The sequence below is a fragment of the Patagioenas fasciata genome, chromosome 27 (assembly GCF_037038585.1).
Source record: "Patagioenas fasciata isolate bPatFas1 chromosome 27, bPatFas1.hap1, whole genome shotgun sequence".
Taxonomy (NCBI): domain Eukaryota; kingdom Metazoa; phylum Chordata; class Aves; order Columbiformes; family Columbidae; genus Patagioenas; species Patagioenas fasciata.
In genome coordinates, this window is record NC_092546.1 from 5,074,583 (window position 1) to 5,099,226 (window position 24,644).

Below are 24,644 nucleotides of genomic sequence, written 5' to 3' on the forward strand. Positions count from 1 at the left end.
AAAGGGAAATTAAAAGGAAAAGGAAAGGAAAAGGAAAGGAAATGAAGGGGCGAGGGCCAGGGCCATGCGGGGCTGCGGCCCCGTGCGGGCGGGGGGGCGCTAGGACCCTGCGGAGCCGCGGGCCGCACGTGGTGCGGGCGGACTGCCCTTCCCGTCAGCCCCCGCGCGCCGCTCCGCTCCGCCCCGCCCCTCCCTGGGCGCGGCCCCGGAGACCCCGTAGCGGGGGCAGGTGCGCGCGCAGCGGCGGTTGGCGGCGCTGAGGGAGCGCGAGCGCGCGGCGGGGGGGGGGCCGGGCCGGGGGCGGCCGTTGCGCAGCTCGGGAGGCGCGGGGGGGGGGGGGGGGAAACGGGGAACTGCCGGACGGCGACGAGCGCCCGCCCGCAGCCCGCGACTTGCCGCTGGTGCCGCCGCCGCCGGAGGGAAGAGCCGGGCGCGGCCCCGGATACCGCCGAGGCGCCGCCGCCATGAACAGCGTGGGAGGCGCCGACGAGATCGGGTGAGGAGGGGAGCGGGGTGGGGGGGGGTGGAACACGCCGCCTGACGAGGGGTCCGGGCCCCGTTGTCCTTCGCCCTGAGGCGAGGGCCGCGCCGGGACTTCCGGGGGGGGGTGTGACACGCTTTCCCCCACGGTCCCGCCGTTCGCCGCCGGTCCCGCCCGCCATGCTGGGCCCTGCGGACCGGGAGCGCTCCCCCCTCACGTGACCGGCCCGCGCCGGGCTGCGGCGGCAGGTGCGCGCGCCCAAGGTCACCGCGCGCTTCCCGCGCCCGCCCGCACCCCGGGGGGGACACGCGGGTTGTTTCCCCGGTCCCCGCCGCTAACGGGGTGTGAAACCCACCGGTGGCTTCGTTCCGGTGACTCATCAGGGCTTCCCCGCTGTGTGGCCGGAGGGACCGGGACCTTGGCTGGTCCTGAGGGGGACCGACCGGGCAAAGGTGGCGGGCGGGAGCGTCCCCTCGGTCCCCGCCGTCCGGAGCTGCCCGGCCGAACTTCCCTCCGCTGCTGAACTGCGGGCAGAAGAGCGCTGCGTTCCGTTTAAAGGCTTCCCAGCCGTCCTGCGGCTTCTCCGAACCGATACCCTGCCGTGGCTCTGGTTCTTCGGGGACGTTTTTAATGTGGCTCTGCCTCGGTGCTGTGTTCTAAAGCTTTGTGACATTTACACGGAGAGGCTGGAGACTCGGGATGTTAGCACTGAAAAGAGAAAATAATAATAATAATAAAAATGGGCTGCTTGGCTTTCACTGCAAGTTTTGGCACAGCATGTAAACTGGTCGTCTCGTTTGGAGCTGCGGTGGACACGCACCAGTCTGCCTTCTCGTGATGTCCCAGCGTCTGCTAAGCTGCTTATTTACTCTGTGTGTTCTTAATTTGTATAGTCTTACAAATCCGAGAGGTGGAATAACCGTTTTGAATGTAGCGTGTTGCTCCAAACAGCACACATTGCGCAAGGCACGTTTAGATGTGTAGGTTTTGCTCAGAAAGTGTTTTTATTTGCTTCTGGGCCTTAATCACTGTCTGGTGCCTAACGAGCTGTGCGGACTCCGAAAATACCCTCAACTTCCATCCTGAGCAGGCCTGGCCAGCCCAGGGCTCATTCCCATTGCAGACTGCTTAGATTTTGATCCTTTTGAGTTGTAATCAGATTTGAAAGGATCGGATTTTAATCAGAGATGGTGTTTTTCTTTTGATTTTCCTCCCCCAAAAGTGCCCAAGTAGAAAGTGTAGAATAAAGTGCAGTTTAGTCAACTGTTTGTAGTTGTGTGAAGGAAGTTTTGGTTTGAAAGATGTCGTGAGGTGCAAGTCTTAATAGGAAGCTACAAATGTAAGTGCTTTTCTAGATGGGGATTTGAAGTTAAATAATACTTAGAAGGCTGTAGGCCTTGGAGTCATCTCAGTATGAGTAGGTAGGGCCTTGTGTTATTCATTGTTCAAAATAGTCCGAAGTACTAATTACAAAATGAAAGTGCTGCTCTTGAGATCGCTGTGTCCTGCAGGATGTAGTTCACTGGACGATGCTAAGAGAAAGGACAGGTATTGGTCAAACTGCCAGGTTATTTTACATAGGCAAAGAGTTTGTGGCACTTTTAAAATACCTGTGCGTCCTTTCTTACTAATTCTGGGGTTAGCTGTTCCAGTGACAGACACATTTATGGCAGAAAATAGTAAATTAGCAAGTAAAATTTTGTCAGGACACAGCTGAAGCAGAACAACTTGGTTGAAGCTTGGTTGAAGCTTGTTATACGTCCTTTAACTTCAGCAGAGTCGCTATTCCACATCCGGCTCCCCAGGTGAGTGTCGGGAGGTGCGAGGCCAGTGTTGCCCACAGGCTCCAACTGATGGCGTGATTTTAATAACACCCATAAGCTGTTTGAAGCCAAGTTTGATGGGAGGCAGCGGGGGTAAGAGCTGAGGAAAAGGCCGGTGATACAGGTGAGTGTGGGCAGGGACCACTCGCCAGGTGTGTAAATCTACGGGTTAGGTCGAGATTACTTAACTCTTGGTTTGCTCAGTGTGTCCAGCCCTGACTTTTCCCATTCTATACTATGCACGCAAATAGAAGCCGTGTATTTACATACAGCTGCTGTGCTCGACCTTATGCAACCTGGCTTTTTTTGTTTGTTTAAATCCATGTAGGGTGACTACAAATAATACTGAAATTGGAAGGTTTCGATGACTGTTAATGTCGGAGAATCCTGCAGACTGCTCGATGTTCTGTCGGAATACAGCTGGTGTTGTTAGATTGATCTTACACACCAAGCTATCAAATTTAGTTTAAAAAAAAATCACAGAATACAGTTGATTGAGAAAACGCCGCTAATGGGCTATCAAAAGTTTAATCTGAATATAGCATGAGATTGGTTACTTTTTCCTCTCCTCTTAGCAAATAAAGTTATTTCCTCGTAGAACTCACTTTACCTGAAAATCACGGCACAAGCAGCAGCACACGGATTTGCGCACGTTCTCTGCGTGCAGAGCAGACGTGGTGAAGGGACGGGGGTCTGAGCGTGGCGGGGCTGGCGGCTGAGCTTTGCCTGTCATTAAAAATGACCTGTTGCTGAAAACTGCCTGGTGCTGAGTATGTTCTTTGCCCCGATGCCCCGAGAAGCTCTTTGCCAGGGGAGGGAGGTGGGGCGAGTTTCCTGTCCTTGAGAAAAACTTGGTCATCGTGGGCCGAGCAATAGCGACCAGGCCTGCGCTTGGACACGTCCTGATAACGCAGGAGCAGCCGCTGCTGCAGCACCGTGCACACCAGTGTGGTTGTTGTCTGGCTGCTTAAGGCGCTTTGATATGTGCATAAGTTGGTCTCTTTTTTTAAAGATACAATTTGTTTCACCTCTCAAATAGTGACTTAGAAATAAAATTTCCTAATCGGAACAAGACTTGCGGGTGCTGCGTAATACAGAGTTTAGTCACCCCCTGTTTGCACGTGCGGTGTCTGTGCGCTCCGAGGCAGCGGTTCAGTCTCTGTTGGCTGTTGCAAAGGGTCACGACGAGGTGCTGATCACAGTGAATCAAAGTGAAAAGCACTGCGGGTTTGTCTCCACTCCCTCCCACGCAGGACCTGGGGCTGCAGGGCTGTCCCTTTGCCGGTGCCCTCTGTCCAGTGTGGCCCATTTCTTAAAGCAGGTGGGAGGAAGTTTGGGGTTTTTTGTTAGGAGAACCTCAGTTTCTCAGTTTCAGGGAAGCTGCACTAATTCCCAGCCATATTTCAGCTGTACTGAGGGTGAGCAGAAGACAAGCAGGCTGCGGTTCCTCTTGGAGGACTGAGGGCGTCCTCCAAAGGTAAACTACCCCAGAACTTGCTGTGCAGACCCATAAGACTATTAACAGAAGAGCTTTTGAGTTGCTGCTGCTTACCGCGAAGAGCCAAGTGTTGAGGCGGCTTTGAACTCACTTTTGATGATGGATTAAATGACTTTGCATGGCCGTTTTGTCACACCCCGGAGCTGATAAGGAGTTGCAGAGCCGGTGGTGTCGCATCACCTCCATCACCCTACTCCTCCTCGTGCGCTTGGTGAGGCCTTGGCGTGCTCCGGCGTGACGTGGTTCGGATTTGACTCCTCTTTCAGAAGCAGCGTTAAATCTGATTTGTCCTGAGTTTCACACATGAGGTTCAGTTTGGGTTTTAGCCATGACTTTCTCATCTATTTGGAGATAGCTCCGAGTTGTGAAATGGTTTGATGACTAATAGCTGAATTAGTGCTACTTGCCTCACAAGTTTGCCTTCTCTTTCAGACTTGAACTTGGGAGTTGTACTCTTGCTTTCATTTAACTAGAAGATAAAGGTAGACAAAAGTGATTCTGACTGGTCTTTCTAGGTGAGGGAATAACAAAAGGAATGGGTGGTAAAAGGAATGGGTGGTAAAAAGAGTGGGTGGAGGGGTTTTGTTTGTTTTGAACAGCACTTTAAGGACTTTACCAGGACAGTAGGTGAGAACAGAGGGCCAAGGAAGCCTGAGGGTTCAGTGGAATGAACTCAAGTAGGATGTCTGGTTTTCTGTCAGTTTGCTTTATCTCAGAAGCTTTGAATTTTGTTTTCATCCTTAAATTGGAACCGCCTGGACCCTGCAGCTGTTTTCCTGTAAGTACCGCAGAGCCCACGTCCAGGCCTTGACAGGAACCACCGTCCCATTGCCATGGGTGTGGGCTTAACCAGGTAGAACGACTTTAATGGTGCTCCTGGATCACTTTCCAAATCATTTCAGTGAGGCTTTTACATATTTTCTGAACTATGTTCTGTGCTGGAACTCCTTTCTGCTGCAGAAGAGGAGGTAAATGTACTTGGTGTGATGTTCTATGTAGTGGTTTTTTCCCTTCTGACTATTGTAATGATCTCTCAAAGCGACGCTGCCTTCTCTAATACCTGGACATCAGAACTGTGGAGAAACTTGGGCTTTTCTGTTCACGAAAGAGAAGATTGTTGTCACAAAGACTAGTGAATTCTCCCAAAGAACAGGCTTTGTAATGTATTTTGGAGGCCTCGGTACCGCGGACCTCTTCAGAATAGCTGACTCCTGCATTAAATGAGCTGAAGCACCTGTGGTGTAGCGCCCTAAAACTGCCATTTGCTTCCATTGCAGGAAACTGTTTGTGGGTGGCTTGGACTGGAGTACGACACAAGGTGAGCTCCGTGTTCCGCAGCCCTTGGGCCAGGCCTCGCGAGCAGGGAATCCCGGACAGACACACAGCTCTGGAACAGCCACAGGGAACAGTGGATGGGGTTGTGCTGCTCTCTCCTGTTAACCAAGAAAATCTTTGTGGAGAGAGTTCCAATATATATGAATCACTTTGGGGTTTATATTTTCCATCTGGTTTTGGTGTTGAAGTTTTTGTCAACTTGGATAACAATTCTTCATCGTTGCTTTACTGTGATGCTGCTAGGTTGGTGTGCGAGTGGAAATAAAGCAGTATATACCGTTTGTTTAGAAGAAGTAAAATGTAATAATTTTCAAAAGATGAGTTTGAATTTTAGTTGCTTATTTTTGGTGTTGTAACTGTGAATGCAGCCTGGTAAAGTTACTTCTGGTTCTGTTTAATATATGGTTTTTTCTTAACAGAAACTCTTCGTAGCTACTTCTCCCAATATGGAGAAGTTGTAGACTGTGTAATTATGAAAGACAAAACAACAAACCAGTCTCGAGGATTTGGATTTGTCAAATTTAAAGATCCTAACTGTGTGGGAACAGTACTGGCCAGTAGACCTCATACATTAGACGGCCGAAATGTAAGTTGCTTTTGTGGCTTTTTGTGTGTGCGTGTTGGTTTGTTTTCTCCAGACTGTTCCAAAGATCTGTTTGAAATCCTGGCTTGCTTATTTGCAGGCTGGTTAGTGTAAAAGTAACCTGTTGTTGGTTATAATTAATGATTGTAAGACAGCTTTAACTCAGTGGTTTGTGTCACGTTGTAGAAGCGATGTACTGACGCTAGCTTTGATCTGAGGAGCTGGATTTCAGCAGTGCTGTGTTCAGCTGCCGTAAACGTGACTTTTAGAACGATATTCTGCACGCTGAGATCTGACCAAACTGGAACTTCTTCCAGATTGATCCAAAGCCATGTACACCTAGGGGGATGCAGCCAGAAAGGACAAGACCGAAGGAAGGATGGGTAAGGAAAGATACTTGGTGTATCCTGCCTGTTTTCCGCGTTTTGGCTTACATTGGGTTATATCCTTAAAATCGCAAGTCAGTATACAGGCCTTGAGTGTAAATTTTATTTTGGAGATGTCCATGGTAAGACTTCAATGGGCATTAATGAACGTTTTGTGTCTGCGTTGGCCAGTTTGTGGGTGGGGTATCGGTTGGTTTGTCCCGCGGTGGAGCCGCCGTCTGGCCCTGCACTCGCAGGGCTGCCGCTCTTCCCAGTCTGTTCCACGCCCTGCAGGCTCGTGTGATTTCATCATAAAGTGAGTAAATGGCCTCAGAACACAGTCCATGGTTCTCTGATCTTCTGAAGAACAGAGATTGGGGTTATAACTGAACACTCAACTTCTGCGCTCTGAGCGTGCAGTTGCTTCACTTAATGAGCAGGAGACTTGGAGCCCAGAGAGGCTCCTCTCAAGTGTTAAAATGACAGAAGTGGCCAACTTGATTGTCCTTCTGACAGATTTTTTTCCTTCTCCTCTCCCTGATTCAGCAGAAAGGATCCAGGAGCGATAACAATAAATCAAATAAGATTTTTGTTGGTGGGATTCCTCATAACTGTGGCGAGACAGAGCTCAGGGAATACTTCAAGAAATTCGGAGTGGTGAGTGATTGGACCGCGCGATGTTCCCCCACTGCCTTTGCTCAGGTTTTGCGTAGCTGTCACATTTGGGGTTAATGTAGACAAACTGCTCTAGGGACATACTGAAGCAATTTGTGATAAACTGTAGTAAATGTTCATCATCCTGAAATGAATCGCGGTGTTTGTCAAAATCCATTGCTCTGACATGTAACTTATTTGGTGCTGAAGTCATCATCTACAATCAACTGAATTCACTTGTCCCAAAAACCTCCCTCCTAGATACAAACTACTACTCATGTTAACGCACCTGGTTTTATTTCAGTTTATAGCATTGGACTGAAATGACTGTATCTTTTTTCGTAGTTTTAATTTCCATTTATCCCAACTATCGTTACTGCTTCAAGATGGTGAATTGCTGAGCTAAACTACCCAACTCAGCTGTGAACTAGCTTGAGAAACTTCAGGATTGCTGGAGTTAAATCCAGGACTGTGCCAGTTGACATGAACTTACCATCTTTGAGTGGCATTTAGTGATTTATTTTTAAATACCTTTCTCTAAGATCTCAAGTAACTAAGTTTATCAGCAGTACAGTATTTAAAATTTGGTTAAGATAATATTTAAGATATATAAAAGGCAATGGCTAACAACTGTTTCTTTAGTTTGAAAGGCTGCAGTAGACTTGTAAATAAAAATGGGGGAGCATGTTCCACAGCTGTGGAGCTAATTCCACCAAATGTAGAAGGCAACAGCCATTAAGTGTAAGTGCTTTTTAAAGTAAGTAGTAGATCTTTAACAATAGTTTAGAAATTGGGGTTCTTATATATGTTTTGTGGCCACAGTGATGCTTATTCTGAAGAAAACCTTTAAGCCCTTGAACGGCTTGCATTTTCCATTTCCTGTTTTTTAAGTCACGCTGATGCTGATCTCGCGTAACTTAGGCGGTTTTTGTAATGCTGTTTACAGCATGAGTCTCTAACTGGTGCTCTGCGCCACACTGATATTCAAGTAAGTAATTCAGAGAAGCTGTGGAAATTCTTTAATGTGTTTGCAGTTAAAGCTGCTTTTCATGTTGAGAGTGAAAACGTTTAAAAATGGAAAAAATAATCTTTTAAGAAGCTGCACTGATGAATAGGATGTTGAAAAACAGAAACCTTTGGGGGTTTTTCATAGGCTATAGTGAGGCTATAAACAGTGTCGTGCCCATAACGCTGGATTAAAACCTTAACTGTGATGAGACCTTAAAGGCCACAGTGTAGCAGCTTTTCAGAACAGATGAGCTCAGGCTTTTCTTAAACTCCCCTGGAGAGCGGTATCCCCAGTTTGTTCGTGCTGCATCCAGCCTGGGATTGCGCTTGGTGCAGCGGCCGGGGGTGCTGGTGGTGCTGGGGGTGCCACCCCCTGGTCGCAGAGCGAGTGGAATTTCCCTTCTCTCTTCCAGGTCACTGAAGTTGTCATGATCTATGACGCAGAGAAACAGAGGCCCCGAGGTAAAGGCTGATCTAGTTTGTCCTTGAAATTTCTTCATACTCTCCTATAGTCAGATGGCAAACTATTTCACACCATCACAAAAGGTAGACTTTTTGGTTTTTTCTACGTTGCCTCAGGAAAAAGAATAATTCACTGGGCAAATACCACTTCAAGTTTAGACTCTTCATCTGCAGCTTTAGTTGGTATCTGTGCATTTAAGGTCAGATGTTTCATGTTCATTTGTGGATTTTTTTCGTTTCTTTTGCTAGTTATTGAATTAAATTTGATTCTCCAGCCACTCCTGTGGCTTAAGGTGCTATGGGGGGGAAAGGCAGAGTTTCCTCCTGTTGCACATGACAGGTATGTCGATGTCTGTAACTGCATGGGGGGGCTGCTCCAGTTCAGAGTGTGTCTGAACCTGAGAACAGAACAGGATCCATCCATTATATGCTTTTTGTTTTGGTTAAATGGCTTCATTTAAAATTAAAGAAAAAAGGACACAAAGTAATTCTCCCATCCCACGGGGAGGTCTGCTGCCTTCCTGGGGCCGGGGTGAGGGACATCAATAGAAGACTTCCTGAGCTAATTCAGCCCTCAGCTGAGGTACTTAACACCTACTTTGCCTCAGTTTTTACCAGTAAGACAGGTGGCCCTCAGGACAACTGGACTCTGGAGGTGGTTGACAGCAATAGGAAGCGAAATAGACCCCTTGTATTCCAGGAGGAAATAGTTGGTGACTTACTGAGCCGTCTGGATCCTCACAAGTCTATGGGACCAGACGGGATCCATCCTAGGGTGATGAGGGAGCTACCAGAAGAGCTCGCCAAGCCACTCTCCATCATCTTCCAACAGTCCTGGCTCACTGGGGAGGTCCCATACAATTGGAAACTGGCGAATGTTACCCCAATCCACAAAAAGGGCTGCAAAGCTGACCCTGGCAACTCCAGGCCTGTCAGCCTGAGCTCGGTGCCTGGCAGGGTTATGGAGCAGATCATCCTGAATGCAATCACACAGCACCTTCAGGATGGACAAGGGATCACCCCCAGCCAGCATGGGTTTAGGAGGGGCAGGTCCTGTCTGACCAACCTGATCCCCTTTTATGATCAGGTGACCCACCTGGTGGATGAGGGGAAAGCTGTAGATGTGGTCTGTCTAGACTGCAGCAAAGCCTTTGACACTGTCTCCCATCATATCCTCCTGCAAAAGCTGGCTTGGACAAGCGCACTCTCTGCTGGATTAAGAACTGGCTGGAGGGTCCTGTTCAACATCTTTATCGATGATTTAGATGAGGGGATTGAGACCATCATCAGCAAATTTGCTGCTGACACCAAGTTGGGAGGAAGTGTGGAGCTGCTGGAAGGCAGGAGGGCTCTGCAGAGGGATCTGGATAGGCTGGAAAAAGGGGCTGATTCCAATGGGATGAAGTTCACCAAGGCCAAGTGCCGGGTCCTGCACTTTGGCCACAACAACCCCTGCAGCGCTCCAGGCTGGCACAGAGTGGCTGGAGAGCAGTCAGGCAGAAAGGGACCTGGGGGGACTAATGGACAGGAAGCTCAACAGGAGCCACCAGTGTGCCCAGGTGACCAAGAAGGCCAATGGTGTCCTGTCCTGTATCCAAACCAGCGTGGTCAGCAGGACACGGGCAGTGATCCTTCCCCTGTGCTCTGCAGTGGGGGGGCCACACCTGGAGTATTGTGTTCAGTTCTGGGCCCCTCAGCTCAGGAAAGAGATTGAAGTGCTGGAGCGGGTCCAGAGAAGAGCAACAAGACTGGGGAAGGGACTTGAACACAAGCCCTATGGGGAGAGGCTGAGGGAGCTGGGCTTGTTCAGTCTGGAGAAGAGGAGGCTTAGAGCTGAGCTCAGCACTCTCTAGAACGACCTGAAGGGCAGTTCTAGCCAGGGGGGATTGGGCTCTTCTCCCAGGCAGTCAGCAATAGGACAAGGGGGCATGGGCTTCAACTCTGCCAGGGGAAATTGAGGCTGGAGATTAGAAAGCAATTCTGTGCAGAGAGAGTGGTCAGCATTGGAATGGCTGCCCAGGGAGGTGCTGGACTCACCAGCCCTGGAGGTTTTTAAACTGAGATTGGCCATGGCGCTTAGTGCCATGATCTGGTCAATGGACTGGAGTTGGACCAAGGGTTGGACTGGATGAGCTCTGAGGTCTTTTCCAACTCAGTCGATTCTGTGATTCTGAAATACATAGTTTTTGATTGGGACATATAATCCCTGTATGCTAGATGGCTTTTTTAATAAAAACCAAACCAAGCAAAACCCAAAGCTGGAAGTGTCGCTAGGCTGTTTCCCAACGCGATTTAACCTTTGGTCAAAATATGAAGCAAGTCTCATGTCATCCACCTTCCATTGCATCCGCCATCTGTTTGACAATTAAGAGGCAATATTTTAAATACCGGAGCTCAGTCGCACTGACCACCTTGTAGCATGTTCTACATGCTCGAGAATAGTTTGCCATCTGAACTTTCATTTCTCTTCTGACTCATTATTAAGAAATATATTCTTCACTTCATATTTATTAAGCTGTTAAGTCTTAGTTTTATTTTTAATTTAGACATACATCCTTAGTGACATATTTAAGTGTTTCATAGTAAAGTACGGTAATGTTAAGTAAGTTCTTTTTCTTTTATTTTCTTTTCTCTCTGTGAATTGTTTGACTGTGATTAACGATATCTCTTTAGATTTCTTCTCTCTAGGTGATAATTTATCACAGAGGTACAGGCCAGTTCGACAGTCAGAGGAGGGACGGGCTTTGTCTTTTATTGGAGTGTAAACGAAGTTTCAATATATTTGTTTTTTTGTTTTGTTTTCTTGCTTTAGCTATCTTAATCTTCTTTCAACAGATATCTTTTATTTAAGTAGGACATAAATTCATCTATGTAAATGCTCCAGAGCATCTGGTTTTCAATAGAGGAGGCAGTGGAGACAAAGATACAGGCATCGGAGTGCAATTTGGGGCTGAAGTTCTGAAATATTTCAGTAATTATTGTATCATCTATATCTTTGAAGTATTTAATCCCAGCCTTGCAGCCTCTGAGCAGAAGGTACTAGAACATCCTGCCTGGTCTGGATTAATCGTGGTCTCAATTAATGGCTTCTCTGCTTAAAGCTCTACCAAAATGAGGGTTCTGGGTCCCCTTCCCTGGTGGTCGCTTGAAGCAGAAGGGCAGATATGTCCAGTTCTGGAAACCTCGTCTCAATCCGAATACTTTCTCCCTAAGTTCATCTGACTTCTTAAACAGTGTTCTTGAATCCTTTTGCTCTGGCTTTCATTTTTGCTCTATTACATTCTTTTCCGTAGCGTGGTAACTAACCGTCATCTCCAAAACTGGCCTTGGGAGTCCCTGGGGAAAGCTGGGAGTCTGTGGTGGGTTCTCCTGATCACAACACATTCCTTCTTCCCTTCTGACCTGTGTTCTGTGGCACAGGGCCCTGCTCGCTCCATCCCCGTCCTCTAACACGAGAGCTGTATTTACAACATAAAAAACCGCTTTGCTGTCATCTTCTGCTTGTATCATTGTGAATTTCACCTTCTTCCGTTACCTTTGTCATCCTCGCATTTGGAGCAGGTCCCTTACTGTATGTCATTGGTGCCATTTCAAGGCATGTCAGGGATAAGAGGGTCATTAGGGGCAGTCAACATGGCTTCACCAAGGGGAAGTCGTGCTTGACCAACCTCATTGACTTTTCTGAGGACATAACGAGATGGATGGATGATGGCAGAGCGGTGGACGTGATCGACCTTGCCTTGAGTGAGGCATTGGACACAGTCTGCACAGCATCCTCGCAGCTGAACTGAGGGAGTGCGATCTGGATCACTGGGAATAATGTGTCCAGTTGCGGCCCCTCGGTTCCAGAAGGACAGGGAACTGCTGGAGAGAGTCCAGTGCAGCCACCAAGATGCTGAAGGGAGTGGAGCATCTCCTGTGTGAGGAAAGGCTGAGGGAGCTGGGGCTCTGGAGCTGGAGAAGAGGAGACTGGGGGGTGACTCATTAATGTTTACAGATATAGAAAGGGTGAGTGTCAGGAGGATGGAGCCAGGCTCTTCTCGGTGACAACCAGTGATAGGACAAGGGGCAATGGGTACAAACTGGAACACAAGAGATTCCACTTAAATTTGAGAAGAAACTTCTTCATGGTGAGGGTGGCAGAGCCTGGCCCAGGCTGCCGAGGGAGGTTGTGGAGTCTCCTTCTCTGCAGACATTCAAACCCGCCTGGACCCCTTCCTGTGGAACCTCAGCTGGGTGTTCCTGCTCCATGGGGGGATTGCACTGGATGAGCTTTGAGGTCCCTTCCAACCCCTGACATTCTGGGATTCTGCACTAGTTTGCTGGTAGGAGGAGGGAAGAATCCTCCCTGTTGTAATCCCCGCAGCATCCGCCAGGCTCCAGCTCCTCCTGGGAAGCAGCCCGGGCTGGCGGCAGAGCCGCAGCGATGTCCTTGAGGAGCTGCCGGGGTGTCTTTGAGCGCCCGAGTCATCCTGGCTCCTCGCAGTCCCTCCCCGCTCCGCTTTCATCCCCGTTCTTTGCAGAGTCCCGAGCAGAAGCGCAGCCTCCTTACATCTTAAAAGAAACAGTGGCTTTGTTGCAGTCTCTGCTGCTTCTGCTTTCAATTCCTGGCTGAACCAACAGCTGGGAAGTAATTTACAGGTTCTTGCTGTGTTTGTTCTCTTCCTCCCCTTGGCTGCGAACCAGCATCCTTGCTCTGTTCCCTGGTCCTCCTGGGTTCCTGCTAAATGCAATTAGTTTCTTCAGTCTTCAATAGAGTCCTGTCCTTCAGAAAATACACCTACCAGACTTCATCCCTTTTGGCGTATTTAAAACTTAATGTGGGTGGAATTTCGCTGTGTGGTGTATTCAGATTTCTCCACTGTTCCTTATCTTGGCCCTTTTCATTTTCCTTTCTCTGGCTTCCTCAGTGACCTCTTCCTCTCCTTCTCCCCTTCCAAGCCCCATCCCCACCACGCTCTGTTCCCCTCCTTCAGTCTTGGGATCCAGTTGAACGAGCAGCCCTCTGCTGTAGATGGTATCCATCCCTTTTCTTTCCCACGCCTTTTTAGATAAAGGCTGTAACACTAAACGTGTGATTTAAATACAACTACTTTTCTTTTGCCTCTAATGCTTAGATTTCTAGTTAACCTCAGACAAATATATTGTGATGAAATGCTGCTCTCAGCTTTGAGGCTGCTTTCATCACAGCTCAACCAAACTTCGTTTATACTGCCAGTCTCTTGTGTGTGGGAAATGCTAAGTTTTTTCCTTTTTATTTTAAGTTTATTTTAGTGATGTCTTTTGCTCTTGTTGCTGACAGCAGAATTTGACCTGCTGGAATCTATTTTGGCCTGTATCTTTGTGTATTTTTTTTATATATATAAACTTTTTCTACAATAGGCCTCTTTGGGCTTACCCAACCCAGTTGGATAAGCTCAGAGAGACACTAACTGTTATAGATACTGTATTTCTGTTTAACGCTTTAGAGCAATATATGGCTGCTGTCAGCACTAGCTGCAAAGCAAAATGCAAACCAAGGGGGAAATCTTGGGTTTCAGAACAGCAGAAATGCATCCATGTTCCATATGCTTTTGATGCTGCACCTTGTTTTTCTTTCTAATTTTGATTGCTCTCCCCTTAGCTAATCTAAAGAATGGCACAGTTTATGTACTGCATGTGTCCTGACCTTCCCGGGACCGCGTTGTCCCAGCGGCAGCGAGTGGTTGATGGCATGAACCGGCCTCCGTGTTCGGTGGCATTAACCACGATTTTGCCACTCTCTTGGCAGTATCGGCAGCTACAACCTGAGCGCAGTGGTTCTCAAAGCGTGGCCCCAAGAAGCCCTTTAGTCCTGGGGCTTTGCCTGTTTTCTGGCGTCTTCTGCAGGCGTTGGACCTGTAGGGTCCTTGTTCAAAAGCTGCTGCATTCGGCTGAGCCGCCACCACCACCGAGGGCCGTGGTCACATCAAAGGGATCTGCAGCACTTAGCGCTGTCTTGGGCAAAAGGAGGGACTGGAAAGCATCGCATGGATTTTTCAAGAGCAAAGCAGCAGAAAATTAGAAGGAATAAAAGAGATGAAGGGATGTGACGGCAAGCGTCGCGGTCTAAGCAGCACTGTAGTTGGCAGGGGCTGCTGCAGTGGAAGGAGTAACAGCCACGATGTGCTTTGCTAAGGTGTGGGAAACTTGAGAACCTCTGATCTAGGTTGTCAGCTTCTGAAGCTTCTCATTCATCCACGGAGTGGTAAAATTTCTCATGCTTTAACAGCTACATTTCAAAGACAACTTTCTGATTTTCCACGGAAAATATTCCCTAATTGGAAGACGGGGAAAGGGATGGGAGGAAGTTGCTTTGCAGCTTGGGGAACAGGGACAGAAGTTTTCCTTGGGAACCTAGTCTGGATCAAAGATAGGAGCAGCGAAGTTGCTTGACTTTAATCTGCTGTCCCACAAGTATTTGGGTTTTAATCCTGTGGCACAGTTGTATTTATGACTATATTAGCACTTTTTTTCCATTTCCTGGTAGGTGGGTTAGGAATAAAATCAAATTAAAAGATAGATTGAAAACCTCAGTTTAAGTTGCATGTTTGAAATCAAGATGAGGCATGAATTGCCTAATTCCAGGAAGTATCCATTGCAATTTCTCAGATTGACTTCTGTTGAAACTTTAACACAAGTCTCCGTTATCTGAAACCCCTGCTTGAACCCTTGGTCCGCCCCTAATACTGTTCATCATCCTGTTTTGTGTCACAACACCCTGCTACCTTGATTCACTCTTCGTCGTTGGCTAGGTTTTGGATTTATTACTTTCGAGGACGAACAATCAGTGGACCAGGCTGTCAACATGCATTTTCACGACATCATGGGCAAAAAAGTGTGTAGTTGTAGTTTTATTTTACCTTAAGAAAGAACCAAGTCTTGGGCAACTCGCAGTTTCACTGGCGAGTCAAATTGAACTAATTCAGCTTCAGGCGGGACAGCGTGTGCATCCAAATTCGAGGCTTTATCCATGAAGGTGGGGAAAGTCTTCGGAGTTGCTTAAAGGGGTGAGAGAGGCAGTGAGTTTGGGGCTGGGATTTGGAGAAAAGCCGCAGATCTGCAAGGCCTGAGGCCTTAGGCTGGGCTGGTTTCTTTGGGCAAGGCCTTGTGCTGACAGACCTGGGGGACAGAGCTTAACACGACACCGGATTAAAAGCGCCGACCTGGGTTTGGAGCGCTTGGGGGTGCAAGGATGGGAGTGGGTTGTTCGAAAACCAGAATCCCAATGAAATCGGAGTTGTTCAAGGCTTGGTTTAAGTTACCACTCCTTCAGATGTCTATTTGATACTCCAATTTTGAGGCGATGCGAGCCAATCTCCTTTATACGATCTTAAAGCTGAAAAGAGAGGAAAAAAAAAACCCCTAAAAAACATCGTGAAGGATTGGTTTTTAAAAAAATTGGGTCACTTACTGTGAAACTTTGATACAAACCCACGTACTCTATATAGTATTTAACCACAATGCAGTTAAGTGACCTCTGGTTGTTTCATCTTCATACTGTGTTGTCAGCAAGCGGGTGTTTGATAGGGAGGGATTTTTGTGCTAGCTTTGATGTTTCTCAGCAAGGAACGTGTTTGTACCTGTGGAAAAACAACATAGAACCAAAGGCAATTGTTGCAGGACACCCAAGTTTTATACAGAGAAAAATAACAGGTTCTTAATGACAAATAACCACAGGAAATTCTTGTAAATGTAGAGTCCTTGCAAGCTTTACCCTATAATACCCACAATTTTTAAAGCGTTAAAACTGCTATGCTCAGAGTGAATAGAAACACAAGGATACTGTCCCTTCCCTGGAATTATTACGTTGTATCATTTTGCATTGTCTTCTAAAGTCCTTCAATGAGCTGATATTTCATAAGCATTTCTTGAGCTAGCAGGGGATATATTCCTGGTATCAGTGGGATTTTTGGTTAATGATGCAGTATATGATGGTTTCATTCCTGTGAGCTGTTTTGGGGTGGAGGGGCGGGCTGGTTTGCTGCCCAACGCAGATTGTTGGTGTGATCAGGAACACCAATACCATTCCTGCTCCCCCTCTTTCCTCCCGTGCGCAGTTTTGTGCCCGTTTGGGAGCAGAAAACGTGCGCCGGTGTGGATCTGAATTATCCATCGCACATCTCTCCTTGGAATTGCCTTAAGCTGCCCCAAACCTTGTAAACAAGCAGCTGTGTCACAAAGGAGGCTGGAATGGGAACACAGGGCAGCGCAGCTGCTTTGCCTTTGTGTTTCTTCCCTTTCAATGACATAAAAAGCAGAAATATTGGCTGTTCTTTCAGCTCGCAGCGATGGAGACGCCTCGTTTCTTGGTGTCAACCGGGCTTTAGGCAGGTGGGGAGTTTTCGCCTCACTCGGAATATTGCGCAGGGATTTTCAGTCCTCGGTTTGGCAGTTCGCTGAAAAATTAATGGGATTCTTCCACGTAGCTTAATGAGCTCCGGATACTCCGCTCTCTCTAATGCCCGCTTTAAAAATGGTATCGCTTTCTTTTTTTTGGTAATTAAAAAGATATCGCTGCAACGAATCCATATGTTGTTGAAAGGGAAAAAAAATGCAGATTGTAAGGAGGACTGTGCTTTGTAAGCAGTAACCGAGTCCCCTGGGGCAGATGTGCTAAGACTCATTAATTGGAGCCCTTTGAAGGATCCCCCGGTGCCTCTGGAGGGGATTTGGTGACTGTCACGCCTGCTGTCCTTGGGGCATTAGGGGGTGTCCTTGCCTGGCGCCTGTTTCCTGTTTGTTCTCTGACATGAATGGGCTTTAAGACATGGCAGGAAGAATTCTGAATACTGTATTTTCCATACTACTCAGGCCCATTGATGATTGAGATTTATTTTCTTTGTACTCTGGCACCCATTAAAATTAATCATAAAATAAGAAAGGCTTTAATTCAGCATGCATGAGGGCTGAGAGTGTTTCATTAAATCAGAAAGTGGATTTTTTTTGAGAAAGAGAGAGAGAGGTTTATATTGAATGTGCAGCTTATTTTAAGTAGGTCAAACGCACTTACTCGATGGCTCGGAACACTAGGACACTTTATCTTTGAATAAAATAAGTTAATCGCTGTGGCTTACTAATTTTAAGAACAGGAGGGCTTTTGTCACTGACTTAACACAGTATGAAGATTTGCTTCTTATTGACTCAACTGTCCATTTTTATTACTTGCATGTTTGTTTACTTTTTTGTTAGATGTAATGTAAGATTCTCTTATCACATCCATTCCCTCTGACATTGTTTGAGTTAATTGAGATTCTTTAAGCGTTAGCCTGGGGAAGGTAAGTCTTTATCTTCCATTAGACATTTAAATAAAAACCTAAGTTTAAAACCGAGCAAACAAAAAGCGAAACAAACAAGTGTGTGTTTCTCAGGTATGAGCAGAGCTGAAATTGCCGTTAGCTGGGGTGGGTTTAAACTGTAACTCAAACGAACCCCGAACACGTTGGAATGGTTAAAGCATTAGTACCCTTTTTCAGAGCGTGCTCTTTACTCCAAGGTTTTTTACTGAAAATGTCGTCTTTGTAACTCATGCCTCAAGTGTTAAATTAGTATATAAATGGCTTAAGATCCTGCTCGTTTTAAGTGAAGAGCCGTTGTAAGAGGGTACTGCTGTTTTAAGATTAAAGCCATTGAATACTGTGCTATGATGGAACAGTGATTTGTAGGATGTGCTTTACGTGCAATACCTCAACAGTAGGACTCGTAATGTCTTACCGTCATATATACTGTACCTGAGAAACATTTTAAATTACTGGCCTTAAGTTTAATAATTAAGTACTTAGCCGTAAGTCATAAGATGCTAAGTGTAGTCTTAAGCGTAACGAAGGGTGTGTGTGAGGGGCAGGGGGGCTCGCTGGCCCGCCCCACCTCTCCTGAACGCTCCCTCTGTTTGTTTAGGTGGAGGTGAAACGCGCAGAACCCCGCGATAGCAAAAGCCAAACGCCCGGGCCGGCCGGCGCCAGCCAGTGGGGAAGCCGCATCATGCCGAGCGCTGCCAACGGCTGGGCAGGGCAGCCCCCGCCGACCTGGCAGCAGGGATACGGCCCACAAGGTACCGAGCGCCCCCCGTTCGGGCTTACTGGGACGTGCCAAGGGACGCAAATGGGAACACAGGAGGTTCTGCTTAAATATGAGAAGAAACTTGTTCGGGGTGAGGGTGTCAGAGCCTGGCCCAGGCTGCCCAGGGAGGTTGTGGAGTCTCCTTCTCTGCAGACATTCAAACCCGCCTGGACACCTTCCTGTGGAACCTCAGCTGGGTGTTCCTGCTCCATGGGGGGTTGCACTGGATGAGCTTTGCGGTCCCTTCCCACCCCGACATTCTGCGATGGGCCTGCTGGATTATGGATAGCAGTGCTAAAATGCCACACGTCAGGCCTCCCTGAGTGTGCTGAGGTTGCTTCTCCACCCGTTTGCCTTTTGTTTGATGGCGCAGGAGCCGGTGGGTTGTGCAGAGTCCATCGTGTGTCACAGAGCATCACCTGGACCCTTTGGTTCTGCCTCTCCCCAAACAGAACTGACCTGGGTTTGGTAACGCTGAGAAAGCTCAGGTTGTGGGATTGCGCCTGTGTGAGACCCTAACAAAAAATTCTGTTGAAATCCAGGTTTTCAAGGATGAGGCAGTTTCAAAGGAGAATTTGAAAGGGATGAGGGAAAAACAGATGGTCTTGTCTTTGGATTTTATTGCTTAATGTAGTCTGGAAAAATAACAAGCAGCTATGGGGCTGGCAGTGGTGCCGGGGAGCACTTACTGCATCTAATTTTCTTGATTTAGCTTGAAGCCTTCAGGGCTGGAAGGAGCAGCCGTGTGTTTTGGGTTTGATGGCTGTAACCCCCACAAGATTTCAAAGCCGGGATAAATATGCTGAGTTCATCCAAAGACAGTTTCGATAACTTCTGCAGAAATCCGGTGCTATAATTGAGTTGCGTTTGACAGAACAGAACTTGCTCGCTCTGATAGATGAGAAATTTTCACCTGGGGGGCTGGAGGGAGCGTCACGGCTTCATCTCTGGCTACAATAGATGGTACCTCGGTGCGGGGATTGCTCGTTTCCCCATGGTGCTTATTAACTTGAAAGCCGCAGCTGAGGCTTTGACATTCTGCCCAGATGTGCTAATCTGCAACTGCGCAAATTGAGAAAGTAGATTATTTTTCAATGTGGTTATTTGTCGAGAAAACGATATCTGATCTACTGGAAAGATTAATGGAAAACGTAAATGCATTTATCTTTCAATCTTAATGCTGTAACAAATGCAGAAGATGATGTTTTTTTATGGTTCAAGAATGTAAAAAATAATGAGGATGAATCTGGTAGCGTATTAAAAATGCGTTGGATGTGTCGTCTGCTGCGGTTCTCAGTGGGTTTTCATTATACTAGGGTAGTTTCTCGCAGTTGTTGAACGCTCCATCTGACAGGAGTTTGGGGACTGGTGTCTGCTCTGTGCATTATTTGCTGAATGATTGAGTCTTTTCAGAATTACAGACTCAGAAATAGACCAAGGACCGTAAAAATAGATCCGTAAGGGACACTGGGAGGGTCCCAGCCCGTGCCAGAGCAGGGTGGGCTGTCTGTGGTCACTCCTGTTTGACACTACACAGCTTCAGTGCCCGTATAAGTCGCTTTTTTGTTCTATTTTAGGGATGTGGGTGCCAGCTGGACAGGCAATTGGTAAGTACGGTATATGGGACCAATTGTAAAAGCAAAATCCCACTGAGCCGGGGGCAGTTTCTTTAAGAATTAACAGCGATTTTGTGGATTCCTGTAGTATTTAACCTACATTTAAGAGCTTGATTGAATTTGTCCTGAAAGGACGAAGGAGAAGATAGTGCGTTCTTACCCAATCAGTAATGGGAGCTGACGTACAGCAACCACGCTAATTCGTTATCAAGGAATTACATTCTAAACCGCAATTATTTACAGTAGGGACATTGGAGGACAAATATTTCCCAAAGTAAGAATTCATAGACAGCTGAGACTGCGTCTGAAATGTGTAAATATCCAACAGCTTTACCCCATCTAGAGGATTCTGACTTGAGCAGCAGCTTTTCCTCCTGAAGCCGCTTTGGTTGTTGTTGTCTCTGTGATTTTAGGGGGGTACGGCCCGCCGCCCCCGGGCAGAGGAGCTCCGCCGCCACCGCCGCCCTTTACCTCCTACATCGTCTCCACCCCTCCCGGAGGCTTCCCCCCTCCGCAGGGATTTCCGCAGGGCTACGGCACCCCTCCGCCCTTCAGTGAGTCGCACAATCCCCTTCCTCGCTTTTGCTCCTACTTCTCTGGACCTTTTTTCCCAAAACATGCTTAGATGTTTTGCCTAAATCGCGTATCCTGAGCTGTAAGTATTTTTGCCAATGACTCAGGTTTCCTTTCTTCTGGGATGCAAGAATCACTTATTACGTTCCCTACTCTACATCTGTGTTGCTGAATTAGTTTAGATTGATCATGTACCCTTATTACTGAGAGAAAAGTTGGAGATTACTGCATGGTGACCTGGGCCAGACGCAGGCTGGGGTTTTCAGAGCAGCTTAAGGAATTAAGGTCACCACTGGCACTGGGAATATAATAGGATTTCAGTACCTAACCTCTCAGGCCACCTTTTGAAAAGCCTGGTCACAAACCTGCTTTAAAAAAGAAGGTAGAGAATGGCACCCAGTTACCTGGAGTCGCTCGTTCTGCTGTGAAGAACCCATTTGTTTGGGATATCTTGGGTATCTTTTCCTCCTGAGACCTGGAGTAATGCGGCTGCTTCCTCACATCTCGCGTGTGCATGCGGGTTCACAAACACTTTGGTTTTAATAGACTTTTAAGTATTTCTTTTTAATTCTATCATGCTCAAGCCGTGCAGGAAGTCCTGATGGTGTTCATGGTGTCTTTTGCCACAGGTTTTGGTTACGGTGCTCCACCTCCTCCGCCTGACCAGTTTGCCCCTCCTGGAGTCCCCCCTCCGCCCGCCACGCCGGGGGCAGCCCCGCTCGCCTTCCCGCCGCCACCACCGCCATCTCAGGCAACTCAGGACATGAGCAAACCCCCAACTGCTCAGCCAGAATTCCCCTATAGTCAGTTTGGTAAGTAACTGCCTGCTTCGTCTGTCTCCCCTTCCTGCCTTTCCTTGACACTTGGGGAGAAAGGCAGTGTTCAGAAACAGTTCACCAGCGCCTCTGTCTGGGATGGGAGTGCCGGCCGCCAGCGCTCACGCAGCGTTCTAGCCAGAGGGTGTTTTCATAATCGACTCTAAAATATTCCCTGTATGCTGTGAAATTGTCTTCAGACTCCTGTCAGCTGGCAGAAGTGAGAACTCGCAGCCGAGGTGTGAACGACGCTGCTGTTCGCTGAGGTTTTGTCCTCTGGTCGAGCTGAGCTCGGGTTCTGATGTGACCCAGCGTGCTCGGCACGGCTCGGAGCGCGGAGCCAGGGGATCAGGAAAGCGGGGGGAAAACAGTGGGTACTGAATGTCTGGCTGGTCAGGTTTATGCTGTAGGTTTCCTTTGTGATAAACAAATGCAGAACTGTGGTTTCCACCACTTAATGCTGGAACACTGCAGAGTACATCGAGAATAGCTTGATTTTCCCCCTCCGCTCTGAGCCTCACCCCTTGGCAAACAGTTAAAGTGTATTTTGGGTTGCCTGCTTATCTCTGTCTGAAAAAATGAGTGGATTAGCATTTTGAGCTAATAGAGGCCTCTGATAGATGTGTTTTAATGCTCATTAGTGGTAGCAAGTCCTGAGAGACGGGCAGAGCTTGAAATTGAAATACTGAAGACATGCTAAGAGACTTTGTTTTGGATTAAGAGAGCTAAGCCTGCTTTAAGCCTGCATAGAGAGAAGCAGAACTGCAGAAACGTACTTAGTAATTAGGATTCTTAATACCATCTTTCATAGCAGAGGCTTGCACTGATGCCACTATTATGATTAAGAGTCGTATTTAATTACAGGAACTTTTATTAAATTTCTCAGTGTCCTGAATTTACATCTAGTTGTCTTGCGTGCTGGCAGCAGGAATTCCAGCCCATCTTTCGTCTTCACCCTTTCTCCGCATCCCCAGATTGGGTTTGTTCTGAGCCGCCCGGCTCTTCCTGGGCCACGTTGCGCCCTCACTGCTCGAGTTCCTCCAGCTGAGGGACAACGAGATCAAATAGACCTTTGTGCTTTGAACTTGCAACAAATCCGCCTTAGCCTGGCCGGGCAGCGAGTGCTTGGGGAAGGGTGTTTGTTCTTTCCAAGGGCGACTTTGGACCCAGGGTTCCATTAGGAAGGAGAACAGGGGCAGTAATCACAACCTGGCTTCTGCTTTGCCAACTTTACCCCTTATGTTTCAATTTACGTTTTTTTAATTGAGTATTGAAAGAGAGGCTGGTTGGTTAATTAAAACATATATTCAGGCAACAGCGCTGTGTGTTTTGAAGGGGAGTGGGAGGTTTTCTTCTCCAGCGTCTCTCCGGTGCAGGACGTGTTTCCCCATCAAGGGAAGCTGGTGAAGCCGTGACTGCACGCTTGCTCTGCATACTCAGCCCGATTGCTGCAGGACAGGAGCTGGTGGAGCTCCTTGCTCCACCTTCATCTCTGCTGAACCTGCCAGTACTGTTTTTTAGGCAATAAACCCAACCCAAAACAAACCAATTGAGGAGGAGCTGGCAGCAGAGCTGCAAGCCGCTTCACGTTTGCACAGCCGTAATGCAACAGCTCAACTGCCAGCCTGGACAGGGTTACCCCGAAAGTAAAACCTCAGTTCTGCCTTTGGCCCGTTCTCCCGTGCGGGGAGGTGAAAGCAGCTGCTCACCCTCCCGTGTTGGCCAAGGCGTTCGCTCCCGAGGCCGCGCACGGGGGGCGGGAGCAGCGTGGGGTTTGGACTTTGCGCCGCTGTCGCGTGAACGATGAGGCCGGGAGCTGACGCTGCCTTTTCCCCTCTCCCCAGGGTATGGACAAGACTTGAGTGGTTTCGGACAAGGATTCTCTGACCCCAGCCAGCAGCCGCCTCCCTACGGAGGCCCCTCGGTGCAGCCGTCCAGCGGCCCCCCGGCCGGCGGCAGCGGCTTCGGCCGAGGACAGAACCACAACGTGCAAGGATTTCACCCGTACCGGCGCTAGCGTCAGCTCTGCCCCACAGAGCAGCTGCAGCCGGCGAGCCCAGGAATCCCAGACTTCTGAACTTGTGACAATCACATACTTGATGGCAGAAAAACGTAACAACACCTTTTCTTTGGTTTTTTTTGGGGGGTGGGCTGGGGGAAGGTGGCTTCTGAAGGCAAAGCTGTGGGTGTTTGGACTGCAGTTTTTAAACATTTTCCTTTCTCTAACCCATCAGCACAAATAAAGAAAATGTCACTGGTTCAAACTACAGGGTTTTAAAAATGTCTTCAGCTTTAATTCAAAACTTCAGGTTTCTTTTTTTTGAAATTATTTTCCTGAGCCTTTGTTTTACCGTATATTGTAAACTTTTATGTTTAAAAGAAGAAAAAAAAATATATACATTTACAGATTGTGAAATTTTTAAGAGAAATTTTCTACTATGTATGCTGGCTTATTTTTTAATTTAAAACAGGGTTTCCGTTAGCACTGTTGGCGGTGAGGGTTGAGCTGCAGCCCCCTCGCTCCCGACTTCAGTGGTGGGGCGGCTGGTTCAGAAACTCTGGGAGTTCAAAGAAATCTACTGAGTGTATTTTGCTGTTGTTACCCGCTGGTGTCGAACCGGTAACAAGGCAGGTGCAGACGTGTCGACGCACAGAGTCACTTAGGAGGCGCAGCCTTAGATCTGCGCTTCAAACGCTTTCAAATCCTCTGTGGATTTCGTTCGGGGTTAACGGAGGCCTTGTTAAGATGTAGATTTCCCTCAGGCAAAAAGGTTTAGGTGCGTTTTGCACTAACCAGTGATTACCCCTGGTTTGAATAAAGAGAAGTACATTTGGATTAGAAACACAAGCCTGTCTCCATTTTTATTTTTTTTTAATTATTATTTTTTTATTTTGAGAAAAAAGTTTCTTGTGAATTTGTGGTTTTGTGAGAAATCGATTGGCAGCCTTGAAACTCACGTCTTGATGCCAGCGTGCAGGCTTAGGCTGTGCCTCGGTGGGCTGGGGAGCTACCGGCACCGGAATGGAGTCGGTAACCGCGGTGGCTCTGGCCGGGAGCGGATTTGGTGTGGGGGTCGCGGTGACATTGGGTGCTCTTATCTGACCTCGAGGCTTCCGGGTGCTGTGAACACCCGTTCTGACAAGCTACCGGGGGCACGTGTAGATACCAGAGAGGACGTCTTGTGTCTCTTTCCCCGCTTTTGAAATCCAGAGGTGATTTTCCTGGTGATGCGATCGCAAGTCCTGTTCCTGTCCTGATGTTCACGTGTTCTCACCGCCTCTCCTCCAGTCACCATCCCCCTTTGAGGTTTTCTCTGTAACTGCTGAGAGCAGCATGAAGTGGTTAAAACACAG

General features: G+C 47.9%; 1 protein-coding gene across 3 annotated transcripts; it reads left to right on the forward strand.

Annotated features, from left to right (window-relative positions):
* Positions 1–333: 333 nt before the first annotated feature.
* On the forward strand, positions 334–24,138 carry DAZAP1 (DAZ associated protein 1). 3 transcript variants are annotated; one of them, XM_065858577.2, is made up of 12 exons: positions 334–496; positions 5,080–5,120; positions 5,557–5,723; positions 6,038–6,103; positions 6,632–6,742; positions 8,161–8,209; positions 14,983–15,065; positions 18,125–18,278; positions 19,864–19,893; positions 20,316–20,456; positions 21,105–21,287; positions 23,135–24,138. In XM_065858577.2, the coding sequence occupies exons 1-12, from the start codon at positions 465–467 to the stop codon at positions 23,305–23,307; spliced, it is 1,230 nt and encodes a 409-aa protein (XP_065714649.1). In that variant the 5' UTR covers positions 334–464; the 3' UTR covers positions 23,308–24,138. The 3 variants fall into 3 exon arrangements, with proteins under 3 accessions (XP_065714649.1, XP_065714650.1, XP_065714651.1); XM_065858578.2 differs by having other exon boundaries at positions 6,635–6,742; XM_065858579.2 differs by lacking the exons at positions 334–496; positions 5,080–5,120; positions 5,557–5,723; positions 6,038–6,103; positions 14,983–15,065 and having other exon boundaries at positions 6,631–6,742.
* The last annotated feature ends 506 nt before the right edge of the window (positions 24,139–24,644 follow it).

Bases quoted from the DNA above. Each gene is read 5' to 3' on its own strand.
- DAZAP1 (XM_065858577.2), top strand. From the start codon at position 465: ATGAACAGCGTGGGAGGCGCCGACGAGATCGG. The intron at 8,210-14,982 runs GTAAAGGCTGAT...GTCGTTGGCTAG, and splicing joins AGAGAAACAGAGGCCCCGAG to GTTTTGGATTTATTACTTTC. The intron at 15,066-18,124 runs GTGTGTAGTTGT...CTGTTTGTTTAG, and splicing joins ACGACATCATGGGCAAAAAA to GTGGAGGTGAAACGCGCAGA.